At 39.8% G+C, this 22,089-nt stretch overlaps 1 protein-coding gene across 4 annotated transcripts in view; it reads left to right on the forward strand.

Moving 5' to 3' along the window:
* Positions 1-20,563, forward strand: part of CUNH10orf67 (chromosome unknown C10orf67 homolog) — a 132,686-nt gene extending 112,123 nt beyond the window's left edge. For 2 of the 4 annotated variants that reach the window (XM_040755412.1, XM_040755415.1), the window contains one exon: positions 10,810-11,012. In XM_040755412.1, the coding sequence (XP_040611346.1) occupies positions 10,810-10,943 (134 nt within the window). In that variant the 3' untranslated portion in view covers positions 10,944-11,012. Of the gene's footprint in view, positions 1-10,682; positions 11,013-20,157 lie in introns of those variants that run through there. The other 2 variants (XM_040755413.1, XM_040755414.1) reach the window with 2 other exon arrangements.
* The last annotated feature ends 1,526 nt before the right edge of the window (positions 20,564-22,089 follow it).

Consider the following 22,089-nt stretch of genomic DNA (forward strand, 5'->3'; position numbering starts at 1 on the left):
GGTATTTGGTATTATGGGTGAAACTGGGACTTTTCAGCCAATTTATAAACTTTATGAATTTATGTATTCTGACTGCTGCTAGTTGAAAATGAATTTTGTCTTTCTTCAAACTCAGAAACTATCTCAGTTAAAATGTTACTTCTTTTTACTAGACTGCAAAAAAAAGGAAAAAAAACACCCCAAACCCTGAATCTCTAGTTAAATGTCTATTTATCCAATTTAATAATTAGCAGAAAAATAAGACTGTTTCTTGCAAATTTCTCTTTGATCAACCCCTAAAGATCTTCACATTTGATGTGTTCTTAAACTCCAATTTATTTTGTCTATATACATCTGTAAAACATTTCTCTGACCTTGGAAAACAAAATAAATCTGTGTAAGAGTGCTCAGGGTGAGGGCAGAGGCATGCACTCAGAGACATATATTTGTGGGCTGAGGGTGGATCTCAATGTTAAAGTGCTTCCTTAGAGAATATGAGAACCCAGGTTCATCTAGGATTGGGGAAAGATGATTCATTACTTAAAGCTTGTAAATTTGTAGAGCATAGTCGGCAAATAGAATTAACCAAGTATAGTATTGTAATTTTGAATAATGAGCATTGATCATGACTGATCACTGAATGAGTGATTCAGTTGGCATATCTGGAAACATCTAAAAGTAGACTAGGTAATGAAACTTTCTGCAAGGGGGTTGTGTGTGATAAGAGTTTAAATCCTGGCATCTGCAGACAGTGTGAAGGGTCTCTTTCTGGGCATCTGTGCAGTGGGAAAGTTTCCTGCGGTTATATGCACTGCTGATATCAGATAAGGTCAGTGGTTGTCTTCCTAGGGACAAAGGAATCTTTGAGCAATCACAGTGACAGTGCCTCCTCGGAGCTGACTACAGATTACAGTCATGCTCAGATTGGACTCCATAATTTAGGAAACAGCAATGTTTAAAGATGTCAGTATTTAAATAATGAACTGGATCTGTTAAATTGCAAATCCCAACTCATACGATAAGTTACTTCTAAAATACCTAAATGTACTTGTGGCTTATCACCCCCCCAAAAAAAAACTTGGATTGGTAAATTTAGAGTTTGTTGTTGACCTGAAATTTGAATTAGGAAACTATGACATCAGCAGTGAATTCCCAAACAATCCAGTTGTGGACACTGCATCCACAGTTGACTTTCCAGGACTGGATACATCCCAGTAGAAAGCCTTTGCCTCATATTCTCTCAAGGTGCTGACTTACACACACACACACACACACACACCTATGTAATTTTTAATTGACTTTCCAAGAGTGAGAAAATTGTCTTTCAAAGGTATACTTAAAGTGTTAACAAGTCACTGTACATGGAAAGCAGCCCTGGCTGAAAAAAACACAACCAAGCCTTCCTCATCCTTGGAAATGCAAAATGCAGAATTGTCTCCACCTAGTCTACCAAAAGTCCTCCAGAGTCATTATTTCACTTTTTTGTAACATAAATCAGATTGAACATAAATACTTTATGTGAACATGAGTTTTAAGGTAACCATAAAGCTGGTGATTTTGACTATTAATCTACATTGTGAAAATGTTTGCACCATAATGCCTCTGTACAAAAGAAAAAGAAGCAAATCTCTGATAAAACTTGCACAGGTTATCTTCTTTCTCTCTGAAGATAATGCTGATAAATAGCCCAATTAGTCAACCCATCTGACTAATTAGCTTCAAATAAGCCAAAATTTGTTAAAATCAAAATTCAATTTTACTGATGGAAGACAAGCAAATGAATGTAAGGAAGAAAGCTAAATAAATAATTTAATAATTTGAGAAGTGATATGAATTTACTTAGACACATATTAACCATGTGGTTAACACCGTATTATTATTTGTGAATTAGTTCTTGAAAAAATACTAGTAACATATTGAATTATTTTCTAGGAGCCACACAAAAGGTTATTTTCTTAATTCTACAAAGAGGCTGGGGAGCTTAGAATAATTTGCTAGGTGGTGACAATGTTGTCCTTTGCCAGTGTGTCATGGATACTATCCACCCACAAGCTTCTGCCCCAAAAACTGCATTCTAGTAAGAAGATTCATCTACTTCTCATGAAGAGAGGTATTCACAATAATGTATCTGGCAATGGACCATAAATGGATTTCTCTCTCTCTCTCTGTCTCTCTCTCTCTGTCTCTCTCTGTCTCTGTCTCTGTCTCTCTCTCTCTTTCTGTCTCCCTCCCCTCCCTCCCTCTCCCTTCCTACTTTCTTACCTCCCTTCCTTCTCTCTCTCTCTCCCTCCTTCTCTCTCTCCCTCCTTCTCTCTATCTCTCCTTCTCTCTCTCTCTCTCTCTCTCTCTCTCTCTCTCTCTCTCTCTGTTGCATGCACATGAGTGTATGGTAAGTGCACCCATGTATGCACACTCAGAGGCCAGAGTGTCTTCCTTTGTCACTCTCTCCTTTATTGCATGGAGACAGGGTCTCTCACAGAACTGGAAACTTGTCTTTTTAGCTATGCTGGATGGTCAGTAAACCTCTCCTTAAAGCTGGTGTTACAGGCACATGCAGTCCTGCCTAGGTTTTTTCTACCTGGTGCTTGGGATTTGAACTCAGGTCCTTGTGCTTGCTGAACAGGTTTTCCTAACTACTCACTCAAGTCTACAGCCCCCTGGAAATTGGACTCTTTGGTATCACAGGTTTATTTTTGTTGTCTTTCAAAATACTCAAATGAATATTAAGATTTAGAATGCTCCATTGAACATTAAAACTGACAATAACCCTCTCTGTTACAGTGTTCTTGCCACATCAAACATTTAAGTTCCTAGGCTGCACTTTCACACCACAGGATACTCTTTGAGAGTATGTACATCTGGCATGTAGTAGGAGAGGGTAATATTCTAAGTGTTTCTCAAGTTTTAACTAATTCTCACTAGTGGCCCCTGAGGTAGGATTTCCCTCATGAATTTCCTTCACTTAGCAGGCGGCTCACATGAGTACATCAAGGGTTGGCAAACTGTTATGGTTATACCAACAGCGGGACTGGGGGATCAATCAAATGACCCAAAAGTCTGTGCCAGGCACCCCTGGACTGGATTATCTGACCCCCAAAATGAATACAGAACCAGCTGCACATCTTGTTTCAACAAGATGCAAGAGACATTTTGCAATGTATCAGGAAGGCTGGGAGGCTGGCAGACTCAGTCTCCAATCTCAGTTCATTCCTTAATCCCTGGGCAGCTCCCTCTGCCTTTCCTCTGCTGTGTAAGAGCAGGGGCAACCCTACCCTGTGCTCTCATTAAGAGGAATAAATAAAATAGTCTAGTGGAAGACATATGGAGCTCACTCTCCCATTTGCTTCTCTTCACAAGCCGTTTCTAATGGAACCCCAAACTAAAGTCTGGCAGATCTATAATATACTTGGTGAAAGCAATGAGGCTCTAAACAGTAGTGCATAAATTAAAATAATTTAATCTTTGTTTCTTAAGTAACTAGTTTTCCACCAGATGTGGGTAAAACTGATATCTGAGCCTGGTGCATGCAATGATCTGAGAAAGGGAATTGAAATTATAACATAGTCAAAACCATGTTACTCCTTTGTTATGAGGCCCTGAGAGTTCTAAAGAGAGCCACAGGACTTCATTCATGCAATAGCTAGTGTTAAGAGATTTTTAAAAAATCTGACCTATAGAAGGGAATAAAAAACAAGGCACAGCACTATCTGCAAGATCTCAAAGCAGTGTTTTACATGGTAGTAATTATCCCAAGAAAGAAAAAGTAAGATTATTAATTTGTTTGCCACTTCCCTGTGATAAAATGTGGGATGTGAGCCTCCCATTGTGAGCCCCCTGCTGCCCCAGATCTTATGTACTCAAGTAGACCTTTCTCACAGCCCAGTAATTAGGTGTTATTGACATTGTAATCTCTGGAAATGTCCTTAATGAGCCCAAAAGACACGGATCCCATAGATAAAACCTCAAAGTAACTGGCTGTGTAAGCACCTTATCAGGAAGAGAAGGCTCAAACATCAGTATCGGTGTCAGGGGAAACCCAAACTGAAGCCCAGATTACATTGTATGGTTGATTTTCTGGGATTTCTAGGAAAGAAATACCCAATAGGTCACTTAGAAGCTTTTGAAGAATAGTAGAATGACCAAAATATATTTGACTAAAAAAACAGGATCTTTTTTACCCTTTAAAAATTTGGGCCTGAGAACAGTTTCCTCAAAGACTTTCCCACCACTTGGCAAGACTAAATGTTCATTAAAAATTTAGTTTAGTTGCACCTGATATTGTTTTAAATACAAATTTTTTTTAAAATCACACAAAGAGTTGGTGAGATGGCTCAATAGTTTAAAGCGCTGATGCTCTCCCAGAGGACCTGGGTTCAATTCCCAGCACCCACACAACAGCTCACAACTGTCTGTAACTCCAGTTCTGGGGGACCTGATGCCACCACACAGACATACAAGCACATATGCACATACAAGGCAAAACACAAGTGCACATAAAATAAAATAAATCGTTAAAAAAATAAGGCATATGCTAAAAAAATCACACAAGAAGTTGGAACTTAGATAAAAGATAAGCAACTTTAAGCTTATGTAAAATTAAAATCCAGCAAGTTGGTGTTAGTTTACATATCATTTTCAAATTCTCAACTATAATTAATAGAATTTTGAAGATTAGTCAAATTCACATTCAACTGTGTATTTTAAAATATAACTGCATGTAACATGATACAGAGCATCTTTTAGTTTCTAACTAGTGGCTATAAACACTAATGTGTTTGTAGAGGCTGGGAATGTGCACACACCCATAATCCCAGCACTTGGAGAATCACTGTGAGTTTGAAGTCCAGCCTTGGCTACAAAGTGAGTTCCAAGCCAGGAAGGACTACAAAGTGAGACCCTGTCTCAAACAACAAATTCAGATGGAATTAACCGGTGAATTATATTTAACACCAGGACTCACCTGCTTTTCTAGGTATAGAGTATAAAGAGGCTATAAATGTTAACACTGTCATTGCTACCAACTTTTATATTGTTTCCTTTGTTGTTGTCAATTCTCAATTATTGAAATATTAAATTATGTGTCATCTTTGTCTTAGGGATTTGAGCTGATTCTCTTTCCTTGAGAATTTTCCTTGTTTTTCATACATTTACTCTGAGAGATGTTTTCTCCTTGAGACCATAAACTTTAGTGGGTGAGAACAGTGAACTGAAACCTGAGCCATCCATCAGTAATCTTAGTTCATCCTTGCCAATACTGTAAATGCTGGAAGGCATCGAAAATGGTCCAGTGCCCTGTGCCCTCCATAGCAGACATGTGGTATACATAAGCAAATGCAGGCACAGGCACATGAATAAAAATAAACAAATCTTTCTTTAAAAAAAATAAAGAAAATGCAGTGCTAGTATTTTAAAGCTTTATTATCAAAAGTTCAAAACTAATTAAAACCACTTCACTAATTTGATGAACTATCTTTTATTAATTTTACTCAGATTTGTAGAAATATGTGTATTTTGTTTGATAAAGGCCATTGAACACAGTTCTTATCATGTGTACACCCCAGCACTAACAGGGCTTTTTTGGTGTGCATTGGTCGAATTTGTTTTATTTGTCTTTAAAATATTTGTATTATCTATTTCAATCATTAACTGTTCGCAATTAAAAATAATTATTTGCAAAAATTAAATCCTAACTACCTTTTGGAGCAACTATGAAGTACAGAATCCACTCAGGGCCTCTGGTGTCACAAACAAGGAGTGCAAAGCTGGTGTGGAGAGATAGCCTAGGCCATGCAGTCTGGGCCCGCTGTCTCTGAATGGCCCCATTGACATTAATTTTTGTCACCCAGCATGGCTGGCCTCAGTTCTACCTGCAGCACCTATGTTGAACTGTTTCCAATGTCTTTAGCTTATGAAATAAATGCAGAATATTTTAAATCTAGAGGCTTCTTTGGGTCACAAATAAACGCTATCTCCTTTTCGGGCTCTCAGAGTCTGGCGGGCAGCCTCCCCTTTTGCTTTAGTTTTCATCATAGTTTATTGCTGCTTCTGCTTTATGTAGGGATTATGGAGCTTACATGAGCTTTAGGAAAGAATCCCTGAAAACACTGATTTCAGTGTGGTCTGTAATCCTAGCTGTTCTGAGGCTGAGGCAGGAGGTTTGCAAGTCAAAGTTTGCCTGTGCCGCAGACTGAGCCTGAGTGTGAGCCTCTACCTCAAAAGCAAAGGCCGGTAGATCGCTTGCCTAGCGTGTATATAGTTCACTTCACTACACTCCAAAAAATTAATTAAAGAGTAAAAAGTAGACTGTGAATATAGCTCAGCGATACAGTGCCCACCTAGCATGATCTGAAGCCCTAGGTTCAAATCCTCCCTATATTTTAAATAAATAATAAAAACTTTTATTGATAATTCCTTAGTTTCTTGGTATCCCAGGTGTCAAAAAAACTGTCCTGGGTTGATGGAAGTTTATGTGTTGTCTTCCTCTTGGTTGGCATACATAACACCAGGGTATGCCTTCTTCCACTAATCCATATTAACTTGAGACCCTGGAACAATTTTGTAGCAAGATATTCTCTGAGTAGGGGTATTGTGTTCTTGGTTTCCTCTTTAATATGTAGCTTTTTATAGCCACTTTCTCAGAATTTACTTTATCTTTAATTAATGATATCTGGTTTCACTGTCTTTAAGTCAGAAATGTGGCAGGACTTTGATCCTTAGAAATTTGTACATAACCCTCCTTGAAGAACTTTGTAAGTGTTCCATGCGCATTCTACTTGTTAGAGGCAGAATTCTGTAGCATCCTATTAGGTCATCTTGTTAATTTAGCAACTCAGATGTTCTCTGCTCTCTACTCTACTATATACTTAATATCTTGCTTTTCCAAAAGAGGACCCTAGAAATACCTCATCAGGCCTGAGGACTTGTCTGTGTTTCTAAGTAGTTCAGTACATTTTTGTTCTATTTATTTTAAGAATATATCAAATTAGCCAAATTTATTGCCTTACTGGAGAATCATTGTGTGCATTGTAGTTCTTTGTTGTTTTAAATTATATTGTCTCGTGTAGCTAATAAAACAGTAGTGTTATTATTAATATGTGCATTGCAAGAGCTGGGAAATGTGTACCTAAGAGTGCTTGCTACACAAGCACAAGGACATGAGTTCCAATCCTTAGAACCCAAATTTACAAGCGCTTGTAAGCCTGGAGAAAACAGAGACAGGAGGATTGCTGGCGCTAGATAGCTACCAGGCTAGCTCCAGGTTCAGAGAGAGGTGGTGTCTTAAGTTGGAGAGTGATGGAGTAGGACAAATACAAATGCACATGCACACACACGCCCATGCATGAAATACAACACATGCACATACAAAATATGTTTGCACTGTGTCTCCTTTCAATATTTTTACAATTTACTGTATTATATTTTCTTATTTAAGCAACTTGCATTTGAGTTTTTCTGGTCTTAGCTCTAATAATTACTTAGGGTGGATGTATGTATTATGCACATGTGTGCAGGTGTATATATACATATGTGACTGCATGTGTATGTGAATTCCAGAAGACAATCTCAGATGCTGTTCCTCAGTGTCTTTAAATGGTTTGGAGCAAGTAGGCAAGGCTGACTGAACAAGAAGTGCATCTCCCTGTCCCTATTTGCCAAGCATGGGCATTACAAGAATGCACCAACCAGCCCAGTGTCTTACATGAGTCATTTACATCCAACCCTGGTCCTTGAGCTCATAAGGCAAGCACCTTATGAACTGAGTCCTCTAACCACTTTCTAATAGGTAAATATTACATTTAAAATTGTGATATTTGTGGACATGTTCTTATTTCTATCTTTTATATTTCCTGATATTTACATTATTTCCTAGTGTGCTTTTCACTATTTCCTTTAAATCAATAACACTTCCTGTATTCTTTCCCCTTTCTGCTTTTGAAAACTTGAGGTACTACTTATTTTCTTTAAATATATACATTGGCATATGTGTACATATTAATATATGTGCATGTTTAAAGTATCGCTGCTTCAATACTTGGTTTAGTGAGAGTCTAGTGACGGCAGATTCTGTGTTCATTTTTTTCACTCATTATTGGTGGAAGTTTAACAAGATGTGAAATCCCAGGTTGTCAATGTATTAGTTTCGTCTTGTTGGTTTAACAAAATACTCCCAAAACACTATGCAAACTTAAGAAACCCAGGGTTTATTTGGCTCAGTTTGAGCCTGTAGTTGACCACAGCAAGGAAATTGTGGAAGCAGGGGCTTAGGGGAGTTGCAGGGAAGAAGAGAAGAGTGCTCCCAGTGCTCAGATCACTTCCATGTTCCTCAGTCCAGGATCACGGTTGGTCCGTGCAATGGTGCCCCCATGGGTAAGGTGGAGCTTCACACCGCAGATAACCTCCTCTCCATAGTCTGCCTCAGTTGTGCTTGGAGGCATATCTCCCATGCCACTCCAAATCCTTTTGTTGGCAGGCATGATTAACCATCACAGGCAGCCATTCTACTCCAGACTTTGCCATTTTATCGGTACTTTTGAGTCAGTGCACAGGGTTCTGGGAAATAAGGTGGAAATTTGTCAATAGCTTGTGGGGTTTCTCCACTTTTTATGGTTTACTCATTATTCTTGGTGGTTATTACTTTACAATCTATTCAGCTCTATATTAGTTGCTGTCAATATAGAGAATATGGTTAAGATGAGATGCTTTATTTACTTCTAGAAAATTTTCCATTGTTGGTTTCTTAAATATTGCTTTTTCAACATGCAACATGCCCTAAATTACTTTACCCTGAAACGTCTCTCAGATTCTACAGTCTCCGAATCCACATGATTCTTATGTTTCTCTGTTGTTGTTGGGGTATATGCTTCAACACTGATTTCCAGTATTTTATTTCTCTCTTCAGCTGAGCCAATTTAAACTATGTTTCAGTCCCTCACTTTACTTTCACATTTCCAAGACATTTGTTTTTTAATTGGCTTTTTAATCTATTCTTTCATATGCTTTTGGCATATTTTGAACATAATTTTGTTTTTCTTTTAATGGACATTATCAATCATCTCATTGAACATAAATACATGTTCTAAGCCATTTTCTGACTATTTTGTTACCTCAAAATATCTGCAAATATATGTTGTGACAACTATTATCTTACAATTGTTTGTTTTATATTATAAACTAGTGTTTATTCTGAAATTTTGGTTTGTAGTTATAAACATCTCTCTCCACCTCTCTCCAGCTTTTTCTGCTTTCTCTCTCTATCTTCCTCTCTCTCCACAGTAACCTCATTTTAACTTGGTAGCCTAATGATTCTGTCTCAAATAGGGTCACATGAAGGCACTGGGGTGCTAAAGTTTGGATCTGGAAAGTTCCCCAAAGGTGTTAAAGGCCTGTTGTTTATTGAGAAGTGGTCGAACCTCTAATAAGTGAGACTAGACATAGGGAGAGGTTTTGCTTTACTGATGACATGTGGACTCCAGCATTTTTAATCCACTTCTGACTAGAAGACAAATTGCTTTGCTCCACTAGACATTCCCTACCATGACACCACCCCATCATCAGCTCAAAAGAGTAGAGCCAATAGATGGTTGGTGAACTCTGAAAACCGCATTCCAAAATAACCTTCATGGACTGGTTTCTTCAGGTATTGTGTAGTAAGTATTACACAGTATATAAGAGAAAGCTCACAAACACTAGGGGTTAGGACTTCAACATTTTTGAGGACATGGTATTCAGTCTAAAGCAGCCTATTTTATTATTTTACAATTTTTACTAAAAATGTTTATCTTATTTTGTGCAGTATGTCTTTTTTATTTTTAAATTTACTGTAATGTCCATGTGGACTAATAAGTAATGAATTCACTACAGCATTATGCTCCCTCATCCACCCCCAAAATAATTCTATGTATTCAAATCTGTTTTCTTCATATTATAGACCAAGGAAACTTCATTTGATTTAATCTGTATATATACAGTCTATCATATGGATGTCAATAGTCATAGTCATTAATGTCTTCCCCATCAAAATTACACCTTCAATATCTGTTTTTAAAAGATTTTTTAAAATAAACACTTCAGTGCTTGGAACTCAGATTAGTATCAGATCATCCACCTTGTGTATGTTCAGTACTCACTACCACACAGACACACACACACACACACAGAGTACACACAGGGAGATATACACACAAACACACAGACATACAGACACACACAGAGAATACACACACAAACACACAGATATACAGACACATGCACAATATATCCACAGGGAGACACACACACACACACACACACACACAGAGGCACACACAAACACATACAGACAAACAAACACACACATGTGTGCATGCGTGAAACATGGTTCATATTTTAAGAAAAGAATATGTATGGATTGAAGTATGTCCAATCCTGCCCCTCCACCAATACAAAACAAAAACAACAACAATATAACCAGTGAAACTCCAAGTTTATTTCTTGTGGATTATATCTCCTTGGCTGTAACAGGGTCTTTGTAGGTGTAATCAAATTCAGATGAAGTTACTAGCTGGGTACTTTTCTGCTTTTTCTAAAAGCTGCTGGTTCCTCCTTTGGGTCCATATGTAACTAAAACAGATTGAAAGCATAACAATCTTCCTTTATTTGTGACTGTGTTTTACTTTCGCTGAAGGCACAGGGTTAAATCACTGCCCTTAACTTTTCCTCTTGAGAGACCTTAGCTTCTAGGTACAGCAACAGAGGGGGCTCCAAAACCAATGAGAACAATTAACAGTGAGGGCAAGGCAGCATCTTGAAGCGGAAGTAATCTTTTAAGGACCACTGCTTTATCCCTTCAAGCAATAATGACTTCTTTGGACTACGCTGAAGCACCGGAACTGAGAACATTCAAGGACACTGCACCTTTATCAAGACTGCTTAATCATGTATACTTCTTGCCCCTTGGGACACACCTTCTCCTGTCTATACCCTGAAGATGAACTTGGGGGTCAATGGATCCCTGTTACTTCCAGCGTGACCACTTTGAATAAATTTCTTCTGCTTTTCCCAATTACTTTCTCTTTAGTTAGTGCATAGGAGGGAGCTGATAGAACCTAGCTTGTTGGTGCTTCCAAACTCAGGCTTTTACCCTAAAATCTCTGGTTGTACCAAATTAGTCTCTGGCATCAATATTAGAGAAAACACTATATAAACACTCAGGACTCCCAGGGACAGCACCGAGTTATGACAAATTGGGCTGTGGGAGAGCAGAGAAAGAAAACAGTAGAGATAGATAAGAAAGGAAGGCTGAGAGGAGGTAATCAGAGGAGGGAGATTGGCATGACGAAGCTCTAAGCAGTGAATGCTTGATTGACAGCCATCACCAGCAGTTGCGCAGAGGCAAAGAGGGCATCCACTCAGTCTCAAAGGAAGCATGGCTTTCTGACTTCAGATGCTTGGGTTTTAGACTTACAGCCTGAAGAACTATGAAAGAATACATTTCTGTTAAGCCAGCCAACTTAGGAAACACGGTGGGTGTTCTGAGTAAGTATCCTTCACTGTATATTGAGCCCTTTGTACTCCATTTGGTGGCAGCTTGGGGAGGTTATAGAGCCTTTGGAAGGAGAAGCCCTACTGGAGAATGTACATCACTGGGGGTGGGGTGGGCATTGAGGGTTTGTAGCCTCACCCCTTCCTGTTTGTGCTCCACCCCTCCCCTCCCTCCTGTGTGTGAATAAATCTACGATAGACCAGCTTTCTGGCCATGCTGTCATGCTTTCCCCACCATGATGGACTCCATCCCTCTGGACTCATGAGACAAAATAAACTCTTCCTTACATTGCTCTTGTCAGAATGTTTTATTGCGACAGAAAAGCGACTAAGACAGAAATTGGAACCAGGAAAGTGAAGTTGTTACTGTGAAGAATCTGACCACGTTGGTTTTAAGAGAAACCAGGAAAACTTTAGATACAAGGAAGATTTTATAATGTTGAGCTAGAAAACCAATGAACGTTGTAAGCAGAGCTTACCTGGCCATTCTAGCAGGAGCCTGGAAGACTAACAATGTTGAGAGTTACGTGAACAGTGGAACCCAGATAACAAGGTTTCAGAAGGGAAGAAGAACTCTTAGCAATTGGGATAGAGGCCATTCATGCAATATTTTGGCAAAGATTCTGGCTATTTTCTGAATCCTGAAAAGTTACCTGAAGCTAAATTTAAAAACAATAAACAAATGTATTTTGTGGAAGAAATTTTACATCAGCATAGCACTGAGTCTGTGATGTGGTTGTTACTGATTGCCTTATGCAGATGTACAATGTAAAAGAAAGACAAGCAGGGCAAAAATAAATGAAAACTGAAGCTTGGAGAAGAAAAGAGCATTAGGAAGCATTACAGCCATAGTTGTGTATTGTGAAATATTTGTTTATGTAAAAATGTGTTGTATTTGTTTAACAATGTGAAGATGTGTTGTTCTTTTACCTTGCCTACCTAAGGTACTTGATTATTCTAATAAAAAGTTGAACGACCAATGGCAAGGGAAGAGGTTTATGTAGGACTTCTGGGCAGAGAGAGTAAGTAGGAGGAGGAATTTAGTCTAGGGAAGGGAAGAAAAGAAAAGCTGCCAGGGAGATGCCATGGGTCAGCCAGAAAGACATGAAGGAGGCACGAGAGTAGGACATACAGAATGAGAAAGGTAAAAAGCCCCAAGGCAAAACATAGATGAATAGAACCTGGTTAAATTAAGTTAAAAAGATCTAGTGGGACCAGTCTAAGCTAAAGCTGAGCATCTATAATAATAAGTCTTTATGTCTTTATTTGGAAGCTGGTTGGTGGTCCAAAGAAAATCCAACTATGGTTGTGTTAAAAGAGAGACTATGGTTGTTAAGGAGATTAGGACTATTAAAGAGAAGCCTCCTACTCTTCATTGGGAAGATAGGAAAGTACCCTCACGGCGAGACCACACCTGAATAAGTCTCCATCGTGTGAAGAGAGCTAAGGGGCTGCTTATTCAGAGAAGGCAGTTGTTTCAGGGTCCCAGTTTTGGTGCAACTGTGGGCTACAAGGCTCTGCTACACCCCCACGAGGGCAGCCAAACTCAGTGGTGTCATCCATGAGGTACTGGTTTTGGAGACAAGAAAAATACAAGATTGATAGAGTTCTGGATTCTTCTTCTGTAGTTTCAGAAAGCTACTGGGGCCAGAAAACAAGTGACAGGGTCACAGTTCCTTCAAAGATGCCCTGAGAGGTCATTGAACAAAGCTATTGTAGTTGTGGTACAGACCTCAAGACATTGGAGCTGTCAGAATCATAAGACACCATCCACCAAAGAAAGTGACGCACAGGGAGTGGAACCAGTCCAAGATGGAGATTTGTAGCTCAGGCAGCAAAGCTGAGGGGCAGACCCCACTTAAGCCCCAGAAACCAAAGCCCTAAATCCTGGACATGAAGCTGCAGGATTTGGTGTTTGCCTGCCTTCCTGTGGCCTCCTCTTTCCCCACTACACTCCCATTCCTCTTTTCTATAAGGATAACGCATCTAACATGTCACTGTGTTCTGGGAATGTGTAAGTTGTCCTATTTAACTAGGGGTCATAGTTAAGAAATTGCCTTCAAAACCATCCTTAGTGAGGTAACCCAAGACAAAAAGACAAACATGGCATGTACTCACTCATATATGGATTTTAGACATGAATCAGGGGAGTGTCAGCCTACAATCTCAGTGCCAATGAATCTGGGAAACAGGGAGGTTCCCAAGAGAGATGCATGATAACCCAGAGAAGTGAAATGAGGCAAGATCTCCTGAGCAGGGAAGGGGAGAAAAAAAAGAAATTGCCTTCATTCTTAGAAGAGACTTTAAGCTTCTGAACAGTATTGAGACTGTTAAAAACTATGGGAACTTTTGAAGGTGGACGAAATAAATTTTTCAGTATGATATGACCATGAGCCTGTGGAGACCTGGGGTGGAATATTGTGGTTCAAATGAGGAACATCCCCCAGAAGCTTAGTCCTCCACTGGTAGTGTTTATTGGAGAGGTTGCAAAACCTTTAGGTAGAGCCTTGCTTAAGGAATTAAACAACTAGAGCTCTCTCTCGCTCCTCTCTCTCTCTCTCTCTCTCTCTCTCTCTCTCTCTCTCTCTCTCTCTCTCTCTCTCTCTCTCTCTCTCTCTCTCTCTCTTTCTGCTTTCTCTGTGTGAATGAAAATGCCATGCCTTCCCCCACCAAGATGGACTCTATCCCTCTGGAACCCTGAGCAAAAATAAACTCTTTCCTCCTTCGGTTGCTTTTGTCAGAATGTATTAATTACAACAACAGAAAAGAGCATGCATGAATCAAACCCAGGATAACACTGTTAACAATGTAAGACATCCATGTTAGATAGTTAGATTATATTCTACCAACCAACTTAAAGGATCTATACTTCCATTTTGCCTCACAACAGATGGTAAGCAGTCCCAACACATGGTACCTGCCATAATGCTGCCATTGCTTCTTACTTAGTTAAACACTGCTGCTTCCCAACTTCAAGACTTCATTGATAATAAGAATTAAAAGGGGATAAGGCTCCTATGTGAATGTATTTGCTGAATCCCTGGCAGCTAGTCAACTAGCAGTTGTTTGACAGAACTGAACCGTAGTGGTTGGGGAGATGGCTCAGTTAGTAGTGCCTGCTTAGCAAGCATGAGACCTGAACTTAATCCTAGAACTCATGAAACAGTTAGGCACTGTGACTTTCACTTGTCATCCCAGAGCTGGGGAAATGGAGACAGGATGATCTCTGCATTTACTGACTAAATAACCTAGCCTATTTGGTGAACTCCATAGCAAGCACATCTCAAAGGAGATGGGTAGCATGTATATACGTGTTTGCCTGTGTACCCACAAGGACACATACACAAGAAAATTGAGTCTCATGTTTATTGCCTTGAGTTTCTATCTGATATAGCAAGGTTATGCTCTCTCAGTATCTCTAACTATCCTCTTACTATAGAGAGCATCCATGGTGGATTTTTCCTGAAAGCGTGTCCAGGCACCTTTCTCTGTTTCCCCCCCAACAAGCCCCTGCTCCCATTCCTCTTTCCTCTCTGCAGAAACCAAACTTGGGTAAAAACAAAACCTCCTGTCTCTTCTCTCTCCATCATACACACACGCACACACACGCACACACACACACATGCACACACGCGCGCGCACACACACACACACACACACGCACGCACACGCACACACACACACACACACACACACACACACGCACACACGGACTCTGGCTCATGTATTATTCTGAATTGTCCTTGCTCTGAGCATTAGATGTCAGGCTCACCAAGGATTTCACTCTCTGGCTTCCCCACTCTCATGTTTTGTTATTTCTTGTTTGTTCCTTTAATAGATCTGTATGGCTTTCTGTTAAGCAAGTTCCAGTTAAACAAGGAAAGCTATTCACAGCTCCTGCTTCTCCCCTGCATGAGCTCTTCAGCTGGTCCTAGCAAATACCTTGCAATTTGGGGCCCATGCTGGGTTTCTGGGCTTCTGTGGATGTCTTTACCTAATTCTGGTCTTCTACACAGTTGCTGGGTTCATTAGTATTCACCTGACCATGAGTAGCCTCACACAGGCAGACTGCAGAGCTAATGGGCAATAAGATTCTTGTCTCTCATCCTCAAGTAGGCTAATTCAGGCTTGTTCAAGATGGACTTTGGGTTCTCAAGGACAGGAGAGAACAAACTCCATGTGCATGGTTTGTTCAAATTACTATTGTCTTCATCCTTTGCTCTCTTGTATCAGTCAAATAAGATTATGTGGCCAAGACTAGGGTCAACGTGGGCGAAAACCACAACTGCTGTGGATTCCAAGGGGCCACATTATCTTCTGGCTTTCACCCTTTCCTTGTCCATTCCTTCATCCATTCATTTTGTCACCCCCACAGTCTTTAGGAACATCTACTGTAATCAAAGCTGGGGACTCGGCACTAAGGACACAGAGAATTTTCCAGGGCTTGGAATTTATACTATGAGGCAGTCACTGAGACCAGCACATTCAGTAGAAATCAGGTTTACAAAGGTCCCAGGAGGTAGGGAGGGACTCTCTGCATTTGGCAGCATTTCAATAGAAGTTGCTTTTTGGTCACTCAGGATTGCTTGTCAACATCCCTGGTTACCTAAGATTACCTATCAATAGCTTTTTCCCCATAAGAGTAACCCAGAACTGAAATCCAAAAGAAGAAGAAAAAAGTCAAACTTTTTAAGAATATATTTTTTAACATTTTAATTAGGAAAAAAATCACCTTTGTTTGCTCATATAACTATCTAAAAGTCAAAGGTAGGCACCAGGTGGGCATGGCAACAATGTAATCCTGAGGCCCCTCCAATGGGAATGACAACAGTGTAATTCTGGAGAACTCAAACTGTTGATTTGTTTATAGAAATAGCTGATTGTGAGTTTGAATCTAAGCTTGTAAAAATTACATAAACCGAAAGTCCAAAAAAATGCTTTTCAAAAGAACTCATGAAAAGTTTCCATTTTAAGGGAATTTCTTGTTCTCTGCTATGAGGACAGATACATGAGGGAGAAGCCCAGTCTCTCTTGGGGGGAGGGGGACAGAGTGGGGCTTCATTTTCTCACAAAAGGCGCAATGTGAAGGGCATCTGTGAGCACTGCATAATTTGTTATGTTCTACAAAGAGGTGGGTTTTTGTTATACACACACCAGAGCTGTTCGGCACTGCTTCACCCATGGTCTCTATTCATAGAAACCTGTCTTCAAAAAGTGAAAGGAAAGTAAAATGTTCTTTAAAAATTAGGTGCAGATTACCACTTAAAAATGCAGGAGGGGATCTTACAAGTGATGGTGTGGGGATTAGCTTTGCAATGGACATCCGATCCTTTATAAAAAAAAAAAAAGAAAAAAGAAAAAAAACGCATACTAGCGGTGGTCAACTGTGACAAATGTGGTTTATTACTCCCTGAACTGAACTGTGACTACCCATCTAATGTAAATGAGGAATGTTGGGTGAACTTGAACTGCTTCTTGGACATGAATGACCAGAAAATTTATTTGAAGAGGCATTAAAGGCTAAATATGGGAACTGTCTCTTTGATGGTTTGATATGATCAGTTCTTTAGTTCATTAACATGTCTTTCATAATTCTGTTATTACTTTTTTCTGGTAATTGCATAGCAACCTAAACGAAAAGGCAAAAGCAAAAGAAGTTTATGTACAATAGTTTAAAAATAATATCAACCTTATATTTAGTGGTAAATATTCATGTTTTTATATAGTTAACTCTTTGAAAGTGCTTTCAAGTACAAAAAGGAATAAGCTTATGAAAATATGGGTACATTCACTGTTCAATGTTCCACTCTCTGGATGACTTTTTAAATGTCTTCTTTTTTTCAATAAGAAAAAAGGGCTTCCTGAAATGGGCTTATTATTCACCAAACCATTTCCCTACTGGTAACTAGGCTGCATGAACTCTCACTGGGGGCATATCCTTGGTAACCCTAACAGTATGTAGGCAAGGTACCATGATACTGCAACATTTTCAAATCTTCTTATATGTCTACTCACATTTAAGATAAGTGATGCTTTATCCCCAATAACTAATGCTAAGGTATAATTTGTATGCATGTGTGTGTTTGTGTATGTGTGTGGGGGGGGTGTATTTAAATATTATCTTTTAAATTATCCACAGAAACTCTAAGAATAAATTTTAAAATCATGTTTCATGTTACTAGTGACTCTTTAAATGGAATTTCTTGTTGAATCTTTGTCATTAAAACAGAAAGACCTTTTAGTTGTGTCCATACAAGCATAATAAATTGTATATGTTTGTGATACTGAATGACTCTTGCCCATATGCTCCACTGCAAAGCTACATGAATGAGGCATTTACCAAATCAGGCCCACCACATTAAACAGAAAAACAATCTTTATCCATGGTAACTTATCAGTTTCAATTAATCAACCTTAACAATGGAAATTCTGATGTGTTCAAGCAACTTGAAAGCAATAGGTCATCTCCAGGGCAGCCATGTTGTGTCTTTGTGCCTATGGTTTCGAACAAAGCAACATCTCTGTAAATAGACATACATATACATACATGTGCATATATATATACATACATATGGACAGTTAGTTACAGCTATGCTGTACAGTGTCAACAAAAATGCATGTGGATTATATATGATTTTTTATCATGGCAAATGCAATTGTCTACTGAGTATTACTTTTTGAGCTCTCCAAGTTTAAACAAAAGGAAAGAAATCTCCATTGGATGACCATCCTTTCAGTTTCTGTGCTGCTATGTGAATAGCATTGTGCAAACCATTCCAATGGTTTTGAAAAGGGGTAACCATTGGTTTGATTTGGTTACACGGTTTAGTAAAGAGCTCCCTCCCACTGCCTTAGGGTCTGTGAAAGGTCTGTGACCTGTTTAGAACTGCCAAGTGAAATGTCATGTCGCCCCTCCCAAAAGGGAGTATCTGCATTCATTTGATCAGTATAAAAAATGATTGGGGATGGTGAGATCACTGCTTTTGAATTGCAATTTATAGCAGTTTACAAAAATGCACATTGTTGGAAAAGAAAACATGGAAGTGTTTCTTTCTAAATTGCATTACCTGTGAAATGTCATTAGTCTTTTAAGGATATTTACATCTCTTTTTTTTATTATTTGAGAGACCTGTGTTAATTAAAGAAAACCAGAATTTCAGAATATTATGGGTTTTCTTAGCTTATATTTTTGTCTTACTAGTAGAATTTATTGGGGGAATGCATCTGTGTTGGAGTTCTTAGGGAAAACAGAAGTTCTTATCATGTCCATTTACTAATCCCAGGACATAATCTTTGCTAATGAGATGCATTAGAAAATCCCCAATTATCTTTCACAGAAAGTAAGAGAGATTATGTGGGAAAATGCCTTGCTTGCTGATGTCTAACAAAGAGACTGAAATCTCTGACTTGCTTAGCTCCACCAATTCCCATTATTCTGTTAACATTTTAAGAAGTCTTTTTGTTAGGTGGCTGTTTTCAAAACTATGGTACCCATGGATGTAGACATGTAGCTTCATCCTCATCTTCTATACATAGTTTGACCAAAGGTAATCTGTGTGAAAGAATATGCTAAGAAAAGGTTAGGTAGGTTGTTCCAGCTCATAAACACTGTTGCAGCCCCCTGAGGCTTCTGGGTGCAGAACCTGGTACTTTTTACACTGTCCTCACAAATCTAGAGAGTTCCGTTTTTGCATCTTAGAGTGTACAATTGTTTTGAAAAAAATCTTTGAGACAGAAAAATTACCTTAGGAAAGGCCCATTGGGTTACTCTCCTTGGTAGTTGGCTAGAAAAAGAAAGGCCTTTCTCAGAAGAGATTTGACCCACACAGACTTGGAAACACCCTGCTATGAACCTTGCCACTATTGAAAATAGAGGTTGTCATGTTTTTATCTTTGTTCATGTTGAGCCTTGGAGTGACAGCCTGGTTCTCTGTTCTGCTCTCCTACTGCCCAGTCTATAAGGGTCCACATTGACACCCACTGGTGACCATGACTGCAAGGCATTGTTGCCTTCTCCTGGCTTTCACTGAGCTCAGTTCCAGACCTTTGCCCCCTTCAGAGCTGGAACATTTTTGTTGTGGCTTTCCTGTCTCAGACCCCTCAGAACCTGACTCCCAATTTACACACCAGGTAAAAACCCCTCCCTGCAGAGCAGAATCTCACCTAAGGGAGGTTAGATTCCAGGTCCCCTGCCTCAGTGGTCCTTCTTCAGTTTTCCTTCCTCCCATTCCTAACTTTCTATCTCACACAGAGGGGAATTGGAACACGAATGTTAAACTACTGTAAGTAAATTTCAGTGCTGAATCTCCAGATCCAGAGGTCTGTCTCCACTACCCTACCCAGGTTTTCCATTCTCATTATAAGAGAAGAACTGGCCGCGGTCACAGGCAGCTAAGACCATCTATCTCTACAGCCTGGGGCTGCAGGAAAGCTGTCACAGAATAAAACTTGACTGCCACAGCCTATTTTGAAGCCCAAGGATGATCTGCCCCCCCACCTGCTTACCTAAGGACCATTTACATTCCTGGTGACTTTAAAATCCCTCAGTTGGGCAAGGACCATTTTAAAATGTGGTGCAGGGAGAGTGAGGGGATCGGTAGGGTAAAATGAGGCTGGTAAAAGAAAAATTCATGTCTGTTTATCTTTTCTCGTTTCTAGTGAGATTTGCATCTCAGAAAGAGAAAGCATCCCTGCCCCAGCACACCCCTGGGAGACAAGCAGACCCACATAATTAAAGGCACAGCAACCTGGGTACCACAGAGCCAGCCTCAGATGAAGATGCTCCTCATCCTGGCTGGCGTGAGACTTGCTCACCCCTGGCAAGCGATACTGTCTCCAAGATGTTTCTAAACTGGCCATTCAGCTTCTTCTCATCACGTACAGGAAGCGATCCCCGCCTTTGGTGGACCTGTGTTTGCGCGCCTTTGCGCGCACTTTCTGAAGCCCATCGGAAACCCTGCCGGGTAAAATTCCAGGGCATCCTTTCTGGAGTTCAGAGGGATGCCCCAGTGCCTAAGGGTGAGAAAGAAGGGATTTCAATAATAATAATAATAAATAAAAATTGAGGCCCTAAACTTGTTTAAGTCACCCTCTACCCCATCCCCCACCCCCTCCCAATGCATCCAGTCTCTTATTCAAAGCCAAGTCAACTTGCTTCCTTCTGGATCCACGGTCTAATGCCTACTGGTGAACATGAACTAGAAAGAGGTAAAGGGATTTTCATTTCCTGTGGGGAAGTGCACTTCGCCCTCATTTCCACACAGGGACCTTTAGAGGCATCCTAAAGGCAATCGATGATTATTTAGTAAGTGAAGAAACTCTTTGGAGTTTGCTTCTCGGTAAGGATGAAGACCAAGATTAATGTAAAATCACTCTGTCTGCAAACCAGGTGCCACTTACAGGCTGCTTCTCTCCCGTGCGTAATGGTCAACTGTGCCTTTTCTATTCCCTGAACTCCAAGGCGTACCTGATCCTAGGCTCTGTGCAACAAATTTCTAAGGCTACTTTCCAAGTCGCAAGCAATATATTTGGAGTAGCTGTCACATAAAGCTGGCATAGACTGGTCCAAAAAAAAAAAAAGCTTTCATAGGCGATTTATTTGTGCGTAAAAGGAACAAGATTTAATTGGAAAGAGACTTGTTATTTCGAACACTAGTACATGGGATGGCATGGCGCCGTGGAGCATTATTCGAGCTTCATCTACTGTGCACTATATGCCACCGCCTCCAAAGGAGTGTTGCCCTAGAAACTTGTTTTAAATCTCCTGCTATATATCAACACCTTGTTTTAGCAGTCCTTGGCTGAATTACAGTTACACAGTTTGGCGCTTCTTTCAAATTTCCTCCCATCAGTTTGGCTAAAGAAAGGAATTTTTCTCCTTTAGAAATGAATTGGCTTAATTAGTAAGTAGATTAATGGCAATTGCTGGTGAGTTGGTTTCCAGCAGAGTTTCACCAGAGAGGGTTAATCGGAGTCAGGTCTGGAATCTTTCCCAGAACTGGCTGCCAGCCATTCCCACCAACCAATCAACCCTTCAAGAAACAAGGAGATTACATAAAATTTAGATTGTCTGTGCCATTATCCTGGACCAAAATTCCAGGGAAGTGCCTCCTGGTTGGATGTAGTAAGACCTTCCATTTCAGAATTTTGCTGGGCATTCTTAACCTTTAAGATTTATCTGGGTTGCAAAGTGGAATTTCAAATGGCACAGTAAGTGTCACCACAGAGGCTGAGTGAATTGGAGACTTCAGAGAGTCTGGTCAACTTTGGATTTAGAGACCTTGAAGCCCCCTCCCAAGGCCAGCCCTAAATCTGTTACCCACCAGAGTGCTTTCAAAAGTTTTTGCTGTATGCTTTGCAGTCTTTTCACTCATTTTTTCCATAGTGATAAAAAAATGCATTCATAGTTTAACTTGCAGCTGCATTAGTCTTGCAAAAAAAAAATCCCTGCTGAGAAATGCATATAATAGGAAAAACAGATCAGTTGGACAGCAGTGTAATTAATGCCAGAAAGGGCTGAGGCCGGTTTCATAGTTTGTCTTTTGAGGATATCAAGACCAGACCTGGTGAAAAATGACGCATGCTTTAGCA

The sequence above is a fragment of the Mesocricetus auratus genome, unplaced genomic scaffold (assembly GCF_017639785.1).
Source record: "Mesocricetus auratus isolate SY011 unplaced genomic scaffold, BCM_Maur_2.0 Super-Scaffold_100013, whole genome shotgun sequence".
NCBI lineage: Eukaryota > Metazoa > Chordata > Mammalia > Rodentia > Cricetidae > Mesocricetus > Mesocricetus auratus.